At 37.2% G+C, this 17,335-nt stretch overlaps 1 protein-coding gene across 1 annotated transcript in view; it reads left to right on the forward strand.

Annotated features, from left to right (window-relative positions):
* Cntnap5 (contactin associated protein family member 5) overlaps positions 1-17,335 on the forward strand; it is a 948,142-nt gene that overhangs the window by 620,208 nt on the left and 310,599 nt on the right. The window contains exon 12 of the mRNA XM_069989436.1: positions 6,303-6,422. Coding sequence (XP_069845537.1) covers positions 6,303-6,422 — 120 coding nt within the window. The remainder of the gene's footprint in view (positions 1-6,302; positions 6,423-17,335) is intronic.

A 17,335-nucleotide genomic window follows, 5' to 3' on the forward strand; every position in this document is an offset into this window, starting at 1 on the left:
TCTCTGAATTCACACATAAATAATAATAAATGTTTTTAATGTCTTTGCTCATGGCTGATCAGAGAAGTATCTTACTACTAATCATCACCAAGCCTGAAAAGTTAGGGAAATTCTTAACAGATTTTATAGTACATCTGGACAGAGGCTAGCATAACACTAACTTTACTGTCCAAAATTAACCACAAGTGTCATAAAATAGGAAATAAGATGTGTGATCTTTAATGTGTCCTCATCTCCTGCATTGTCATCACAAGCATCAAGTAAATACATGCTGTGATTTTTAGAAGAGGGTGTTTTAGGTGGGCTATGTGACTTACATTATAACATGCTCGAGGTTCCTTTGTAATTACCCAGAAGAATACCCAATATGTTAATGTTTCTAGCTAAATCCATCCATGGAATATTTACTATCAATGCACACAATTATTCTATCACTCCTCAATGATTATTAACCTTTTATTCAATTAGGTGTTACAAATAAACTTTCTTGGAATGCTGTTCAAATAGTTCCTACAGACCAGTGTTTGAAACTTCCATAGCTGCAGTTATTGGTGGTCTCCAGTGGGATATGAAAGTCCAGGACAGTTCAAAGGAGATAATTTGAAAGAGTGAGATAAGGGATAAAGGCAAGTCATAGCCACATTATTTTTTATTAAAATATATTATTGCATTCTTGTATTTTGTTATTTTTACAATATTATGCTCTGCCTAATTTGTAAGTTAAACTTTTTCATTGAAAGGCAAACATAGGAAAAGACAGTGCATTTGGGACTCAGAATAATCCATCATCTAAAGCATTTATTACAAATCTCAGAATGTTCTTTTGCAGATAAAGTGGTGAGAAGAGTATCGTATGCCTTTTGTATTTCATAGCTTTTGATATTTTCCAAAGATTGATTTCTTTTCCTTGACCTGTTAGTTTTCTCTCAACTATGGTTAATATATGAAACTTAGGACAAGCACTGTATTCTTTGCAATTTTTATAACGTAAGTTTACTCACTAGCAACTTCTAGATGTGGCAAATGGAATTTGATATGTACGTGAGATAGGTAGATATTCAGATACATATTAGTAAATGCATATTTTAATAGCTGAAGTGCCTATTTTTGATGGCCCAATTTTAATAAGATTGTACCAGTGCTATTTTGACCTGATTCCATTTTTTGTATCATCTTATGTTTGATATAAAACTAGATGTGCTCTAATTTCAACATGTACTTTCCCAGCTCCCAACAGTGACTCAGAAGAACTTTGTTTCCTTCTTCTGAGAAATTGTATTTAAAGACAATAACAGAGTAGATTCCATCTAGCACTTTCAGTGATCAAACAATGGAAAAATAAAAGGTCATAAGAGTGGCTTATACTGAAATCACAGAGTAATATTATGACTGAAGACTTTTATATAATTGTGTACCTTCAGTTTTATTTTATGGTAAAAATTAACTAACAATGAATTTATTGTATATTAACTCTTTTGCTCTAAATAACAATTTCATAACAAAATAGCAATATTAGTTCAAAACAAGGCATTCAATACATTTAAGATATTTCTAATGCTGGTTTCCTGGAAATACATCCTACTTTACTTGCCAAATTACCATTTTAAATATTATTTTTGCTAAATCTCTTAGATTACAATAATACTAAAATAATTTGATCCTATTAAATTATAATAGTAATATGAAGAGAAACAGTTAATATTTTGAAGCCTTTGAGCTGGCAGTGATGATACATGCTAGTAATCAATGAGGAAGATGAGGCCGGAGAATCATGAGTTTGAGACTAGCCTGGGCTGTATATTTAGTTAGCCATCAGTGGCTCATGCTTGTAAACCTAGTTACTCAGGAGGCTGAGATCTGAGGTTTGCTGTTTGAAGCCAGCCCAGGCAGGAAAGTTCATGATTTTTATCTCCAAAAAAGCTGGAAGTGGCACTGTGGCTCAAGTAATAGTGGTAGAGTAAAACAAGCTCAGAGACAGAGCCCAGGCTCAGAGTTCAAGGCCCAGTACTGGCATGAAAAAGAAAGAGGAGGAGGGGCAGGAGGAAGAGGAAGAAACTGATGAATTCATGGGACAGGGTCAGATATTTATCTTGTCTTTGCTGTGTAATCATACAGTTTAGAGAAATCAAATAGTTCAGAGATGCTTCAGGTTTATGAATTATTCCCATGGAAAAAATCATAAAAGAAGTTTTCTATCACTATAACAAAATACCTGAGGTGACAATTACCTTAGTGAAACATTATTCTGGTTTATAGTTCTGGAGGTTTGAGTCCCTGACAAGCTGTCCCCTTCACTTTGAACTAGGGCAAGGCAATCAAGCTATCAAGGTAGAAAGATGTGGTAGTGTGAAATCCATTCACCCCAGCATGGAACAAGTAGGAAAGTAAGGTGCCAGGCCCCTTTAAGGGATTACTACCAATAAACTAAAGGCTTCCCAGTAGGTTTTGCCTCCCACATCTTCTACCATCTCCCAATATTACCATGCTGGGCACCAAGCCTTTCAAATATTAATCAAGTAATTACATATCGTTTGCTTTGTCTTTCTGTGAGCTAATTCAATGTCCATAGTTAGAAATAACTGTTACTCTTAAATATACCCCAGTAACTGAGACAAAGTTTAAAAAAATATGTGTAGTGTAAACAGCAAGCTAAAATGATAAATAATCCCCAAATCTCAATGTCATGGTGATGTTAATATATTTACAACCAAGTGTAGTTTGGTCCTGTTCAGTGAAGTCGAATATGGATGAAGTCCATCTTGATAGTATGGTTCCATTTCCTTTCAATTCTTGGGATTTGCTCTTTGGATTTTGACGGGCTTATATTTTGTGATGGAGCATTATCAAAAATAAAATTAGAAACCTGGCAACACTTGCTCTCCTGCTGCACTAGGAGTATGTGCCATGCCAACACATGCATCAGGGTGTGAGAACACACAGATGAAGACAGGTATCCCACTGACCTAATGCTGACCTAAAACCCTGTGGGGTACCCTTACATGTCACTGAGACTAGCCAGGAATTGCCCAGCTGAACTCAGCCTAAAATTCTCTATAACCACAGAATGGATGTTTTAAGTCAAATTTGGAGTGGTTTATTTTGCATTTTGCTTGTATAAGATGATGAGTAATTGAAACACTGAGACAATGGAAGGCAAATCAAATACTGAGAAAGACTGAAGCTGGTTATAAGGAAGTCAGATTCACTTTATTCTGCTCTGTGTGTTTTATATACATTTGAAATCTGTAATAAAATATAAAAATTATTCATCTCAAATTAGTTGAATTTCTAGTTAATGTGTTTTCATTTCCTTCCAATTTTAGATTGTTCATTTCCTTGTACAAACCTTGCTTTTAATTATTTAATATTTGACATGAGTTAAAAACTCAAAGTTAAAAACTATTAACTCTTCTAGAAAGGTGTAGTTTTTATCATTACTCATCTCCATCCTCTCTCTCTCCCTCCCTTCCACTCTTCCTTCCTTCCTTCCTTCCTTCCTTCCTTCCTTCCTTCCTTCCTTCCTTCTTTCCTTTCTTTCTTTTTGTGTGTGTGGGGGATTACTGGGGTTTTAACTCAGGGCCCTGTGCTGTGCTCTACCACTTGAGTCCTGTCTATATTCCCATACTTTTGCGGATTATTTGGATATAAGAGTCTCATGGACTTTCTACCTGAAACTAGCTTTGAACCTTGGACCATTCTATCTCAGCCTCCTGAGCAGCTAAGGTTACAGACATTAGCCACCATTGCCTGATTTCTTTTTTTCTCTCCTGATAGGAAGCATTTCTATTAACTTTATTTGAATATTTTAGGAGAAATTTTAGACAGTTATAGCTACAATATTGTTACACATATGTTTGCCAATATGAGAGCAAGTGATAGCTGTTAGTTATACTGTAACTCTATTGGAAAGAAGTGAGAATGAAAGTTGTTAATATGTTGGGGAAGATGTATGAAAGAGCTAAGATCTTATCATTTCTTTTTTGTAAGTAGATAATGTATAAGAACCAAAAACTAAGGCAGAAATGTAGATATATCATTTAAGAATATAATATCACTACCATAAGGATTAAGAATCCAAAATTAAGAATTCCAAATGACCATCTTTATGTGGAAGTGAGTTCTTTTTAATAATAAACTTTGTGAATCATGAGGAAAATTGGAGGGAAATGGGCAAAAAAACTGATCAAAAGAAGAAGGAACAGGCCATGAAATGATGTGATAATAACAACTTATATTTGTCAAGTAATTTCTATGTGCCAATGCACATTGTCACTTTCAATCCTTTCTAGGAGAGTACCAGACAGGTTCCTTCTGGATATATAGCCAGATAAGAAAACTGATGCTTTGAGAGTTGATTAGCTACTTTTTATATTGAGTTACTGTAAAATGTAGAACATGAGAGTGGAATACCTTATCATCTCCTAGGTCCCCAGGGTCTGTGAACAATTTAGCAGGATGTCCCGGGCCCCAAAGCAGCAATCAAGCTGATAACAAGGACTGTGGGAATCTGACTGAGGGTTCACTCTAAAGAAGTTCCCAGGCTCACTCAGGTGTGCCTCTTGATGAGGATCCCTTCAGACATGGCAACTTTCTGTATTCTACAATGAGAAGGACTGAAGGAACCACCAACATGGGCACCACTGCCATTTTTAATAATCCAATTGAATCCAATTCTGCCTTATATTTGTTAGAGTAAGTCTGTAAGTCCTGATCACTCAAGAAGAAAAGATAAATTTATGCACAGCAGCAAGTGGCCCTCACGAGTGTCAACTGGGTGAGGATTCCAAGCACAGATGAAGTAGATGACCAAGCTATTAGAGGTAGTAAGTTGTAGCCTCAACCGGCAGAACGACTCAATTTGATTTTCGGGTTCATGTTCTCAATCTCAGACTTACTGGGTGGTATTTACCTTTTATGGAACAGCAACAGCTGGGAAGTATTTCATTGTGTGAGTGTTTTTGAAAAACCCATATATAAGTCGAGTTGAACTTCACAGGTAGGACCCACACCAAAGTGTGGGTGTTCTATAAGTTATATATAGTATATATGTTTTCATATATAGAATATGTTTCACATATTTATGCTGTATGCTATACTCCAGATAAATGATGCAAACAGAGACACTCCCGTTTCGTTTTTGCTTCAGAAAATATGCAAGAGAGAATTCATGAGTACAAGTATAACCTTGAATTCACTCTAATTTATAAAAAGTCATGCTCTTTCAGGCTTTAGCACTTTACTGGTAATGAATTATTTGATGCACCCCCTACACTTGATCATGACAAACTGCAGCTTCATATTCCTGGGATGGGGCATTAGTCACAGGGGCAGGATTTGGCGAAGGTGAGGAGACTGTACTATATCTTGAAAGCTGTTGGGAGCCACTGAAGTGTTGTAAGCATGTCTGGGTGACATGATTGGATGAATACCTGATACTTTGAACTAAAGTATTTTGTCAGAAGTATCAAACGTTTTATTTCTTCTATGCACGAAGTAGTGAATGCCTCCTTTCCACTTCTAAAAATTCACTCATGTTCATTTAATAATATTCATCTATTTCTCAAACCTCAGTGTTGTTAAGATCCCAGTTTGGTGGCACCTTTACCTGTCCTTATCTGAGAAAACAATCTCTAGTTGCCAGCTGGCTTTGAGCTTTCAGGACACAGGCTGATCATCAAATGCATGGTTCGGTCCACTTGGGGAAAATATGTCAGGGAAAGTATTAGAAAATTAGTAAATGTTTAAGCAAAAAATGGGCTGAATATGAATGGGTATCTGTTGTATGTTATTTATTGAGCTGAGCTTGGGTATATAGGAGGAAGAGAATGGATTTGTACATTCTTAGTAACAAGATATAACTGCAGGTGTGCCTTTTAAAATTCTCTGATCAAGTATCTGTTGGGCCTTTAGTGTAGATGTACAAGTCTGTTATGTGCTTGGATGCAATATTGAGGATGTGTGACCATGACTCTTAAGAGAGATTTGTAATGCACTGTCAAACTAGTACCAATGAAGTTAGCTTGGTATGCTGTGGGACTTGGAGAAAAGGCATGTAACTCAACAAAGAAGATGAGTGACCCCTGAGAAGATATATCTCCTGAGCTGAATATAGAAGAATGAATGAGTTAATAAAAGATGTAACTCTTTCAAGCATTGGAGCACTGATTTGTAATAGCTTGGGGTAAAGCCATGGCTACAAAAAGAATGGAGAGAAAGAATCGGGAGAAATAAAGCTAAGTAGGAGAAACACCTTGTAACAACTTAAACAATGTTTCCCCTGTGCTGCCTTTGTGTCTTCTCAGCCATCTATGAGCAATCCTGTGAGGTATACAGGCACCGAGGGAACACGGCTGGCTTCTTCTATGTAGACCCTGATGGCACTGGGCCCCTTGGACCTCTGCAAGTGTACTGCAATATCACTGGTAAGGTCTACACTGGTCACTTGTTTCTAAATTGACTGCTTCAGGGTGTGTTGTACAGGGAAGTCCCTAGAAGGAGAAATGTGTGTGAATCAACATCCGATGGACCTACTGCTAGGGTGAGCTTGGGGTAACCTTTTCAACTCAGATATTTTCAGGAGAGAAAAAGAAAGAACATCTATTAATAATGATCCTAGCAATATTTCACTTGGACCATGAACAAATTACCAAGTGTCTTCTGTAGGGCTGGGTAAACTCAAATACTGGAAGACAAGAAGAAACAAACAAACAAAAATCAAAGCAGGAAAATCAGTGGGAAGCTCTGATTCAGAAAGTAGGAGAGCTTCATTTGTGTCTGGCTCTGAGAATACTAGATCTCAGTGAATCCTGCATTCTCTCTGAGCTTCAGTTGTTCATTAACAACTGAAAGGGGAATGATGGATCCCACATCCTGAATTTGGGAGGATTAAAAGCAATTGTTTGGATTGGGGCAACTACCATTCTGGTTATCTGGTAGATGCCTAGAAAAGGAAAATGAGCTGTTTTTGTTTATCCTAGAAATCTTATTATAGCTTGTAACTTCTTCCTAAGGTATGGGACACAGAATGAGGCAATTATCTCATGAGTTTAGAAATAGCTTCTGATCAATAATTTACTCTAAAATGCAATTCCACAGTGCTGAACTTTGATGTAATGGGTATTTAAGCATTCAGCTATGCCACCTCTCCTACCATTTTGAGTGTCATTACTTGGTACATGTGTATTTTTGTTTGTTAGTATGTTTCATGCACTGGTCTTCAGAGATGCCAGCTGCAGCACGGAAGCAAACAGGAAGGTAGTACCCTGCTAAGTCTTATTGAGCGATCCTACCCCAGGCTTCTCTGCAACAAGTTGACACAATTATAAGGCTCTTGGTGAACCAGACACCATCCTGCATGCTGAGTATATACAGAGAAACACCACAGTGTCTATCTTTCGTGAGGCAAACACTGGGAACACTGCAACATAACCCTACTTACTGGCAGAATCACAAGCCAACCATAAGAAATGATGATTAAGAGCATTTAGCAAATCACCCAACTACATACAAAAGGCCAGATTTTTTTTTTTTTTTTTGCAGAAAATGCTAGCTACCTGGAAGTGGAGGTAGCTTCCAGTCCTTTCTGTTGTATTCAGTCTTGCTAATTAGACATAGTGCTAGTGTTTCTGTTCCATAGTTCTAGTAACATTAACATGTTGAACAACCTGATCAGGGACTAGGTTTCTCAATTGGAACTTAGTTATTTTTCAAAACCTAAGTAAGATTGAATATATATGTGTATATATATATTTATTTATTGATTTATATGTATTAAAAAGTTGAATTTAATAAATTCAATTTTCCTAAGCTTTCTAAGAAATCAAAATTCAATGGTATCTGGTCCAGGATTTACCATTATAAAGGTAAATAATTTGGCTGTAGAATGAGGCAAAGGACATAAATGTTTACTGTGAAGTGACTAGTATGACCTGTAATAATAAAAGTGGTGTCTGTCAATGACTGTCAGTTATTGAATGCCAGCCAACTTTGGAAACAGACCTGGAAATTTACAGATGCCATAGCTTTTAGTGCTTACAACAAAAATCTGCTGCAGATTTTTAAAAAGTCTTTCTCTTACATGGAAAACAATAGAATATGAGAATTTAATAACTTGATCGAGAGGAGAGACCTCTTGCATGGTCATAATCCATGTTGCTCAAAAAAGAGTTGGATACTTCAGATTGTATAAGCTTTTTCTATAAATGTTTTAAAATATTTTTATAATAAAAATGATGTTGATTGTGAGAAATTTGAGAAAAAGGAAAAATATAGCAGGTAAAATCCACCATCTAAAGACTATCATTGTTCTTACTTTCTTAGAATTTTTTAAAATTATATTTTTATTATCTTTAAGAAGACGAACAAAGAGTTATACTTCAAAATGTCACTTTTTAGGTATGAACTTTCTTAGAATTCTTAATCATACATTACTCTGTCTATATATATACATATATACACATAAGTCATATATATGAAACATATATATGATTTAAATTTTAATGTCCAAATGTAGATTTTCTCATGTGACATTAAAAGCACGAAACCCTCCACTAGGAGAAGGACATAGATATGTCATGGGAATTCTTACACAATTAAACTTCTCTGAGGTTTTATGCCTGATGGTTTGTTCAAGCCTGGCTAGAAGAGAATGTGAAGATGGACTCAAAGCTTGCTGTTTTGGTGAGATTGCATAGGCATCTTAGCCTCTAGTTGTGTCTTGTGTCTTGAATTGTATGGGTTGAACTTTCTTTTTCATTTAGACTATTTTGGTCATATGCAATTGCAAAATGGTTAGGTTTGTATTTTTGTTTATTGTCTGTTCCTGGATATGTCTTAAATTATCTACAGAAATGAAAGCAAAGCTGTGTGTAGGTTGAATTAACAATGATCACCTTGATTTAGCAAATAGTTTTCTAACACATAAGAGTAAGGATGATCAAATAGATATCTTACTATTTAGAAATCTTTAATTTTCCATGTGTTTAAATATAAATGACTTTTGATACTTTGTAAAATGCAGTTAAGTCACAAAGAAATAGAGTAAGGGAAGAGGACAGTGAAGAAAAGAGCAGAGAACTGAAACAAGGAAGATTGTTCTGTCTTTGATTATGGTTTCTGAAAGTGTCAGTTTGCTGACTTCTTTATTCCTCTATTATAACTCGTGTATCAGTGTGGTCCCAGGCCCATTTTCCATGATGGGTTATGTCACTCACTGAAACAACCAGCTTTGTAAGAGAACATTTTCATCACAAAGTGGCCAACTCAGGAAACCAGAGAGCAGGAACTCAAGTTTGCCTTCTCAAGCATAGGCATGAGGGATTTCCAAAGAATGATTTAGGAGAAAACTCTAAAGAATAGGCAAAGACATGGTAGCTAGGAAAAGTGACCAATGTTGTAGCATTCATGTTCTGACTTAATCACCCCTTATAGTACTATGTTAACCATTGGTGCCCTCAGCACGGGGCCCCCAAGCAAGCTTGAAGGGTGAAGTTCTGGTTACCCAAGTGACACATTCATGTGGACTAATGGTTTATTTCAACCAAATTGCAGCTGGACAAACATGACCTGCAAGTTCCTGAGAAAACAACTCAGCTAACTTTTACTCTCTGGAAGCATACATCAGAGAATACAGAATGTTATCTGATGAAGCTGGTGTGAGTCTCAAAATATTCCATAGCTACCATTTCTCTAAAATTGAGGATGCCTGAAGCCCACTGAAAGCAAGGGGCTTTAGGAGGGTATTTTGTTTTTCTCTTGGTTTCAATAATGTAAAGATGACAAATAGCACTGAGTGATAGAAAACCTGGGTTTTTCTACACTTTTTACCAGGCAACTTTTACTGCCTGGTAAAAGGTATAGAGACCCAGTTCTGTACTTCTTCTTCTTCTTCTTCTTCTTCTTCTTCTTCTTCTTCTTCTTCTTCTTTCTTCTTCTTCTTCTTCTTCTTCTTCTTCTTCTTCTTCTTCTTCTTCTTCTTCTTCTTCTTCTTCTTCTTCTTCTTCTTCTTCTTCTTCTTCTTCTTTTTCTTCTTCTTCTTCTTCTTCTTCTTCTTCATTATTATTATTATTATTATTATTTTTTGCTGGTACTTGGGCTTGAACTCAGGGCCAGGCCAGTGCCCTTAGCCTTTTTGCCCAAGGCTGGTGCTCTACTACTTGAGCTACAGCTCCATTTTCATCTTTGTGATGGTTACTTGGAGATATATTCTCAGGGAGTTTACTGCCCAAACTGTCTTCAAACAACAGTTCTCAGATCTCAGCCTTCCAAATAGCTAAGGTTACAGGTATGAACCGATACACAGCTCCAGGTCTGTATTAAAATAAAGATCTGGGGCTAGGTGTTCTGTTGCAGCCCTTCCTCATTTAGAATTCCCTATTTTACTGGTGGGGGTTTCTCCGAAGAAGGCTGTACATAGTTGCAAATAGAAAGTATGAGGCTCAAGCTGGACAGATTCTAGTTGTGTAAGGCAGCAAATGTGGATCCATTTTGTTCCCGTCTTTGTAGGGTGCACTGAGGGAGATTAGCACTCCTCCACTCTACTTCCCTAGGCAGGGAAGTATGTCTGGTGGGGGGACACTGCACTTGTTGAAGTGTCAGTCAAAAACTATTTGATACAAATTAACATGATCCTTATGTAGGAAACTAGACCAATTTATTGCAGTAATATAGGGGGCAATTTAGTTTGTTGACAAAATAGACTAATGGTAGATCTCTACATGCTTTTGACATACTCAGAAACATGTTCTAAAAATTGTTTCACCAAATAGTTACAGGTTATTAGAGTGAGAAGCTCAGTTGGGGATGGAGGATTGAATGAAGTGCTAGATGAAGAAAATAAAGAGTGAGTTTTCACTGGAATCTGCCCATAGTCTACTTTTGATGGCATTATAAATGATATATGATCAGTTCAGCTAAACGTAACATTACTCGATATAAATTTGTACACTGATGGTACTGCCCAAGGTGCTATGGTTGGAGGAGCGTGTCTGCATTAGTTTCCCAGGGCAACTGTAACATAGAACCATATACTGAGTGGCTTAAAGAAGCTAAGTTATTGTGTATCCTGCAGGTATGACTCCCCCTTATGTCTTTATCACTCCTGGGAGGAAGAAGTGTCACTGGCATCCACAGCTTCTGCATAACCACTTCAGCTTCTGAGATGACCGCATTGCCTCCAAGTGGCAATTGTGTTTGCATGTCTGTGTCTCCTCTTCCTCTAAGGAAACCCCTTTGTATTTGGCTGGGTCCACCCAAATGGAGAGTGACCTCAGCTTAATTTGATTTCATTTATAAAGAACCTTGCTCCAAATAGGTTATATTCCTAGGCACGCAAGGCCAGAAGTTCAATATACCACTTTGATGAACAAATTTCAACCTATAGCAAAATCTTCTCTGTCTCCTACACTCACACTAGTCCTGTAGATGACACAAAAACACTTAAAGTGTGTTACAAGAAGTGTAATGAATGTTGGGAACACACAGGAGGGTGCATAAACCCATCCTGCTGTACAGTGGAAGTATGTCTGGGCAGACAGATGATATTTCTGAGACTGAGAAAAGGAACTGGACAAGAACACAATGAAGGAAGACATTTTCAAGAACAGAGAATGAATGGCAAGAAAATAATATCAGTGTCCCTGAGCCACTAAGCTCAGTAGGTTAGAGCATTAAATTTCTCAAAGTGTGAATTACTAGAAAAATAGAAAGAGTCAAAACAACGTGAGTAGGAACAAGCCAAAGCAGTTAAAGCTCCATAATTTGAAATCTACTGTCACAACTCAGGAGGCTGTGAAAAGAGGAATGTTCTTATTGTAGATGGCCCTCGACCATATATATATTTATATATATATGTATATATATATAATCACATACGTATATATAATCATGTATATCACAGTATATATAGCATTATATATATCATTTTATCACTGATTCCCCTGTCTTTTTGCACGTTTTTTTATTGTAAAAATACTGTAGAGAGGGGTTACAGTTACATGAGCAAGGTAATGAGTACATTTCCTTAGGAGCATTGTTGTCTCCTCCTTTGTTTTTCCCCTACCATCCCTTCCCTCCCACTTCCACAACTACAATCACCGCCCCCCCCTGCAATGAATCCCCTGTCTTGAAAGCTTTGATTGTCTAAGGATTACCTCCAAAGGTGTGACCCAGTACAAAATTATTTAGCTATACATTACCCTAGATGTTTTCTTTGAAGGCGTTTTTATGTAATAATTGAAATCAAAGAATTCTGAAAAGTATGGACTTCCCTTCCTAATTTGGATAGTTCTTATGCAATCAGCTGAAGGCTACAACAATAGGACCAACCACTGACCTCTCTTGAACAAAAAGCAATTCTGACAGAAAATACCCTCGAACTTGAACTGCTACCCTTTCCAGAATCTCCAGTTTGTCAACCTAAACTGTGGATTTGTGCATACTAAGCCTCCATAATATTATTCCTAAGTAAACTCCCCCCTACACCTCTCCTAGTACCCTAGACTAGCTAAGCTGGGTGCTCTCTCCTGCCCTGTATGTCGATTTGCAGTATGAGATCACATTGCATTGTAACTGTAACCTGTTAAGTGTTTGTTTGGTGCCAAGAGATGTGAGTTTCTTATTTTAAAACAAATCATATGGAGTTTCTATGGTTAGGGAGTTTCTATGGTTTGGATGTTGCGTGTTGTTGAGTTAGAGGTTTGAGCCCCAATATTCTGATAGGAGAGGCAGTGGAATTTTGAAGCCATGTTGAACCCTTGAAAGAGGTCAAGGTAGTAACCCTGTAGCCTTGGCAACTTCTCACAGAAGCATTGTTATTGAAGAGCAAGAACAATGTCTCCCCAGCCTTCCTATTTTCCTGTAGCATTTCATATTCTCTCCCTGTTGCAAGGCTGTCTGCAACATCTGCCAGAGGCCATTGCAGAGCCTTACCATGCTGTTCAAATTTCTGAGTTAAATAAATCTCTTCTCTTAATCACTGCCCAGCCCCAGGTACTGTGTTGTAACATGGAAAATAGACTAATACAAGGTGTGATGAATTCTTGGACGTACTTTAATACATAATCTAATGAGTCCAGGGTAAATTGAACTCAGTGAAATCGCTACCAAATTAAAGCCTCATTTTTCCCTTTCTCCTTACTTTCCATAATTTATCCTAGATTCAGGCCCTTCCTCATTAAGTCAATTATGTTGGTACTGTGGAGAGAGCTTCAGTATTCAATTTCAACTGGGTTCAAGACATTCTTTCAGGTAGAAGCCTGCCCTGGGCTCCATTTCCTTTCTGCCTTTCATTGCTGCCAGGTTTCTCTAAATGCCTTCTCTCCTTCAAGTGGAAGAAAAGAGACATATTTGGAGTTACCCTGGTTCAAATTTGTGTGCTGCCACATTCTAGTCCTGTGACCTGGTACAAGTTATTTAACACTTCCTTGTCAGTAAAACAAAAATGATCAAATGGCTGCTTTTTGAGATGTGTAAGAATCAGGGTATATATGCTGAGTTTCTACCCAAAAAGGTAGGCATATGCAATGGGCACTAGTGGTCCATGCCCATATTCCCAGCTACTCAGGACACAGAAATCTGAGGATTGGGGCTTGAAGCCAGCTTGTGCATATAAATCTGGGAAACCCTTATCTCCAATTAACCAACAAAAAGACGTGAGTGCAGGTGTACCTTCAAGCATAAAAACCAAATGAGAATGGAAGGCCCTGACTGAAACCCCTAATAGTGGCACATATACACATAGACACAGACACAGACACAGACACACATATACACACACACACACACACACACACACACACACACAGAGTTGGCAGGTATGAAGCAGTTTAACATAGTGTTATGTGATTATGATTATTACTTCATTTAATTCATTCCATCCTAAGATGGATAATAGCTCATCTATCCTAATTATCAAAGGCAAGACAGTAACACCCTTTCTCGATAAATTAAAAAAAAATCTCCTTCTAAAGATATCATGATATTCTAGAGGTTCTGGGAGTGTGGAGGGGATATTTTTAGAGGAAATTTTCAACTATGAATATAACAGAATTAGAAGGGTGATGACCTCTGACAATGGAGTTTGGCATTTAATGTCACTCTAGTCATTTCCCATTGTACCCTTTCCAGTGCTGGCAGGACACCATATCAATATGCTCAAACATATTGATTTCTCACATGCATATGGTTTTTCCTCTATTCATGTTTATACACAAAATTATTTGTCAAGGTCCACTAAAAAAACACATCTCTTTCCTATGTTGATAGACACAATAGCAATTTCATGTCGATGGACCTATCGGGCAATCATATCAGGCATTCTAAGAAATTTGTCTGGAACATTTAGGCAAATCTCTCACATAAAATTCATTTTCCCCTAGCAAGCAGCTCCTAATCCATTTTCAACCCCCCTTGCCAGCCCCCTATTTTATCACCTGGCGATTATGATGCTTCGTTTTCACTGCTGCTTTGGCAGCAGCCTCTGTTTTCATTAAAACTCATCAAAGCATGCATAATGGAGTAGGGAGAGAAGCTGCGATTGAGGTCTCTCTGATATTCCAACACATAATTGTGCAGTGTGATTGCAGGTAATAGATTATCATCTGAACTACTGACAGAAAAAAAAAAAAAAGAAATGTGTCCATGTGTTTAGGCCTGAAGTGCTACCCTGATTTTCTACAGTTAGCAAGGTGGTGGTGACTTACCTCGGGGCTGCGTGTAAGTCTGTCAGTTTTGTGGACCCAAGGACAGAAAGGAAGTAAGTACCGAGAAAGTGCCTGAGACATAGGATGAGTCACTTAGTTAGGAAGTATTTTCTTAATGTTGTCGACTTTTTACAATTATACAGTTGTGTGTGCCTTGTGCATTTGTGGTAAATGGTGCTGGTATGTTCTTGCTGAATTCTATTTCAAATATTTTACTTCCAAAACACACGTAAGGTAAAAAAATGCTTTTTATTTATTATTTATCCATTTACTTACCTATTTATTTATTTTTAACTTGAAAAGGCTACAAACAGGTTTTATAGTTATGTAAGTCAGGCAAAGTGTACCTTTCCTTTTGGATAATGTCATTCTTTCCCTCGATCTCTCCTAGTTTTTCTATACTATCCCACTCACAAGTTGTATAGTTGATTTTCAATGTAGTGCCCAATGAATACCATTGCTACATTTGTGTATCCTTTATCACTCCATTTCAAGTGTTTTCTTGATGCTATCAATGGCTTACACAAGAACACACTGGACCCACATTCTCAGGTTTGTTTGTTTGTTTGTGTGGATGATGGGTAGTTAGCTCTGCAGAAGTATTGATGCCAAAAAAAATAAAGAAGTATTGATGCCAAAATGTTGACTGCAAAATCAAGTTAAATATCTACTGGGAGCCAAACTAGCTCAAAATGCTAGCTGTAATAATCTTTCCTCTAACAAATGCATTAATGAAGCTAGTTAGTTGGAGAAACAAGATACCAATTATAACTATCTTGACCTGAAGCGTTTATTTTATATATAATACTTCTTACCCGAGTAAGTGAGATCTCATAGGAAAATCTTCCTTAGTTGGTTGACTGCTCTGGCCAGGCACTAATGAGCCACTAAATATAGTAATGAGTAAGATACAGTCTCCAAAGTTCCCAGATTTTATCATCTCATGCCTTGTAATAAGAAATCATTCAAGCCTTCAGATTTCCCTATGCTTTTCATAATTCACACACAATGCTCTTTTCAAATGCAGGTCTGGTCAAGTCTTCTCACCCCCTCCCTTCTCTTCTGCATGAATTCCTAGCTTCTATCCATGGATTATCACTTTTAAAGGCAATGATTGTGAAACATAGAGTTAATTAAAGCATCAATTAAAATTCTTAGAACACCGTCTAGTTATGACATCTTGTGAATTATGATACTCTCTTTATTGCAATAATTTTCTGTGGGACCATGAGCAAGACCCTTGTTCTGAGTCCCTTACTTTCTCTATCATTTTCTGCTGGGAGCTCACTCATGGATGATGTATGGGCTGTGGCTCACTAGCAGTGTAATCAGTTAGAATAATACTTGTATGGTTGCTTCTATTTCAGAGGGACACTTTGGTTTCTGTAAATTAAGCGTTTTCCAAAAGACTTTGTAGATCTGAAGACTAGTAAGAGAACAGTTTAGAAAAAGGAAGCTTTTTAAAATGTCTCTCTCCCCCTGTTTAATGTAGTATGTTTTCAACCAAAACATCATAACCACACAGGACAGTCTCTTACCTGAACCTCAGGAGCGGATCTGAATATATGGAAAGCCTGAGCTTTAAAGGGGTCTCTCTGGACTAGCAACAGATGGCATAATCTCCTGCTACATTGGGTCATTCAATAAAACTACTAAGACATAAATCTGTAGCATTACCTTAAAATTAAAACATTGTCACCTTTGAATTGCCAAGAATTTTACCAAGCACTTAGAGAAACTATTTTTTCTTTCTTTTCTTTTAATCTTATTGTCAAACTGATGTACAGAAGGGTTACAGTTACATAAGTAAGGTGGTGATTACATTTCTTGTCTAATTTGATACTCACCCCCCCTCATTTTTCTCCCTCTTTCCTTCCCCGATGCCCCCCCAGCAAGTTGTACAGGTCATTTCCAACATGTTTTCTTGTGAGTATAGCTGTTGCATAGGTTCCCCCTTTGTCAATTGCCTCACCATTTTATGTTTCCCTTTCCCTTCTCTAGTTCAGGTAAATGTATGTACAATACCCAGGTTTCAAAAACTGAATACAATGAAAACAGGGGATTGTATTTACCAAAGCTGGTTGAATTCCAACCCTAGGGATGAAGATGAATGAGATCAGGAATCTTTGATAATATTGTTTTCATTAATTTGCCTCAGGATTCTTTCATGCATCTCTCCTTTAACTTGTAACTCCTTAAATTCTTTAATATCTTATTTATTTACCCACTTGTTGATTCTCTTTTTGTTTACTTCTTATTTATGTGTTCTGTTATTTATGCATCATTCAAGAAGCCAATTATTGAGTTGGTCATTCAGAAATAACATCATGGGAAGTGGCGCTGTGGCTCAAGCAGTAAAGCACTCGCCTTGAGCTGCAGAGCGCAGGGACAGAGCCCAGGCCCAGAGTTCAAGCCCCATGACCGACAAAAAAAAAAATAAAATAAAATTATGTAAATAAATTTTGAAAATTGACAGAATTGGGCACTATGGTCCCAAAATCAATGTATCTATTGCTGTTCTCAAGTTCACACATCAGCAGGGACAAAGCCTTTGTAATTGTGTATTTTAAACATGGTGGAAATCAGAGTAAGAACCAATGGATGGGGACTGAATGAAAGTAGATGAGGACTGAGGA

Source organism: Dipodomys merriami, unplaced genomic scaffold (assembly GCF_024711535.1).
Source record: "Dipodomys merriami isolate MVZ:Mamm:240054 unplaced genomic scaffold, mDipMer1.0.p SCAF_38, whole genome shotgun sequence".
Taxonomy (NCBI): domain Eukaryota; kingdom Metazoa; phylum Chordata; class Mammalia; order Rodentia; family Heteromyidae; genus Dipodomys; species Dipodomys merriami.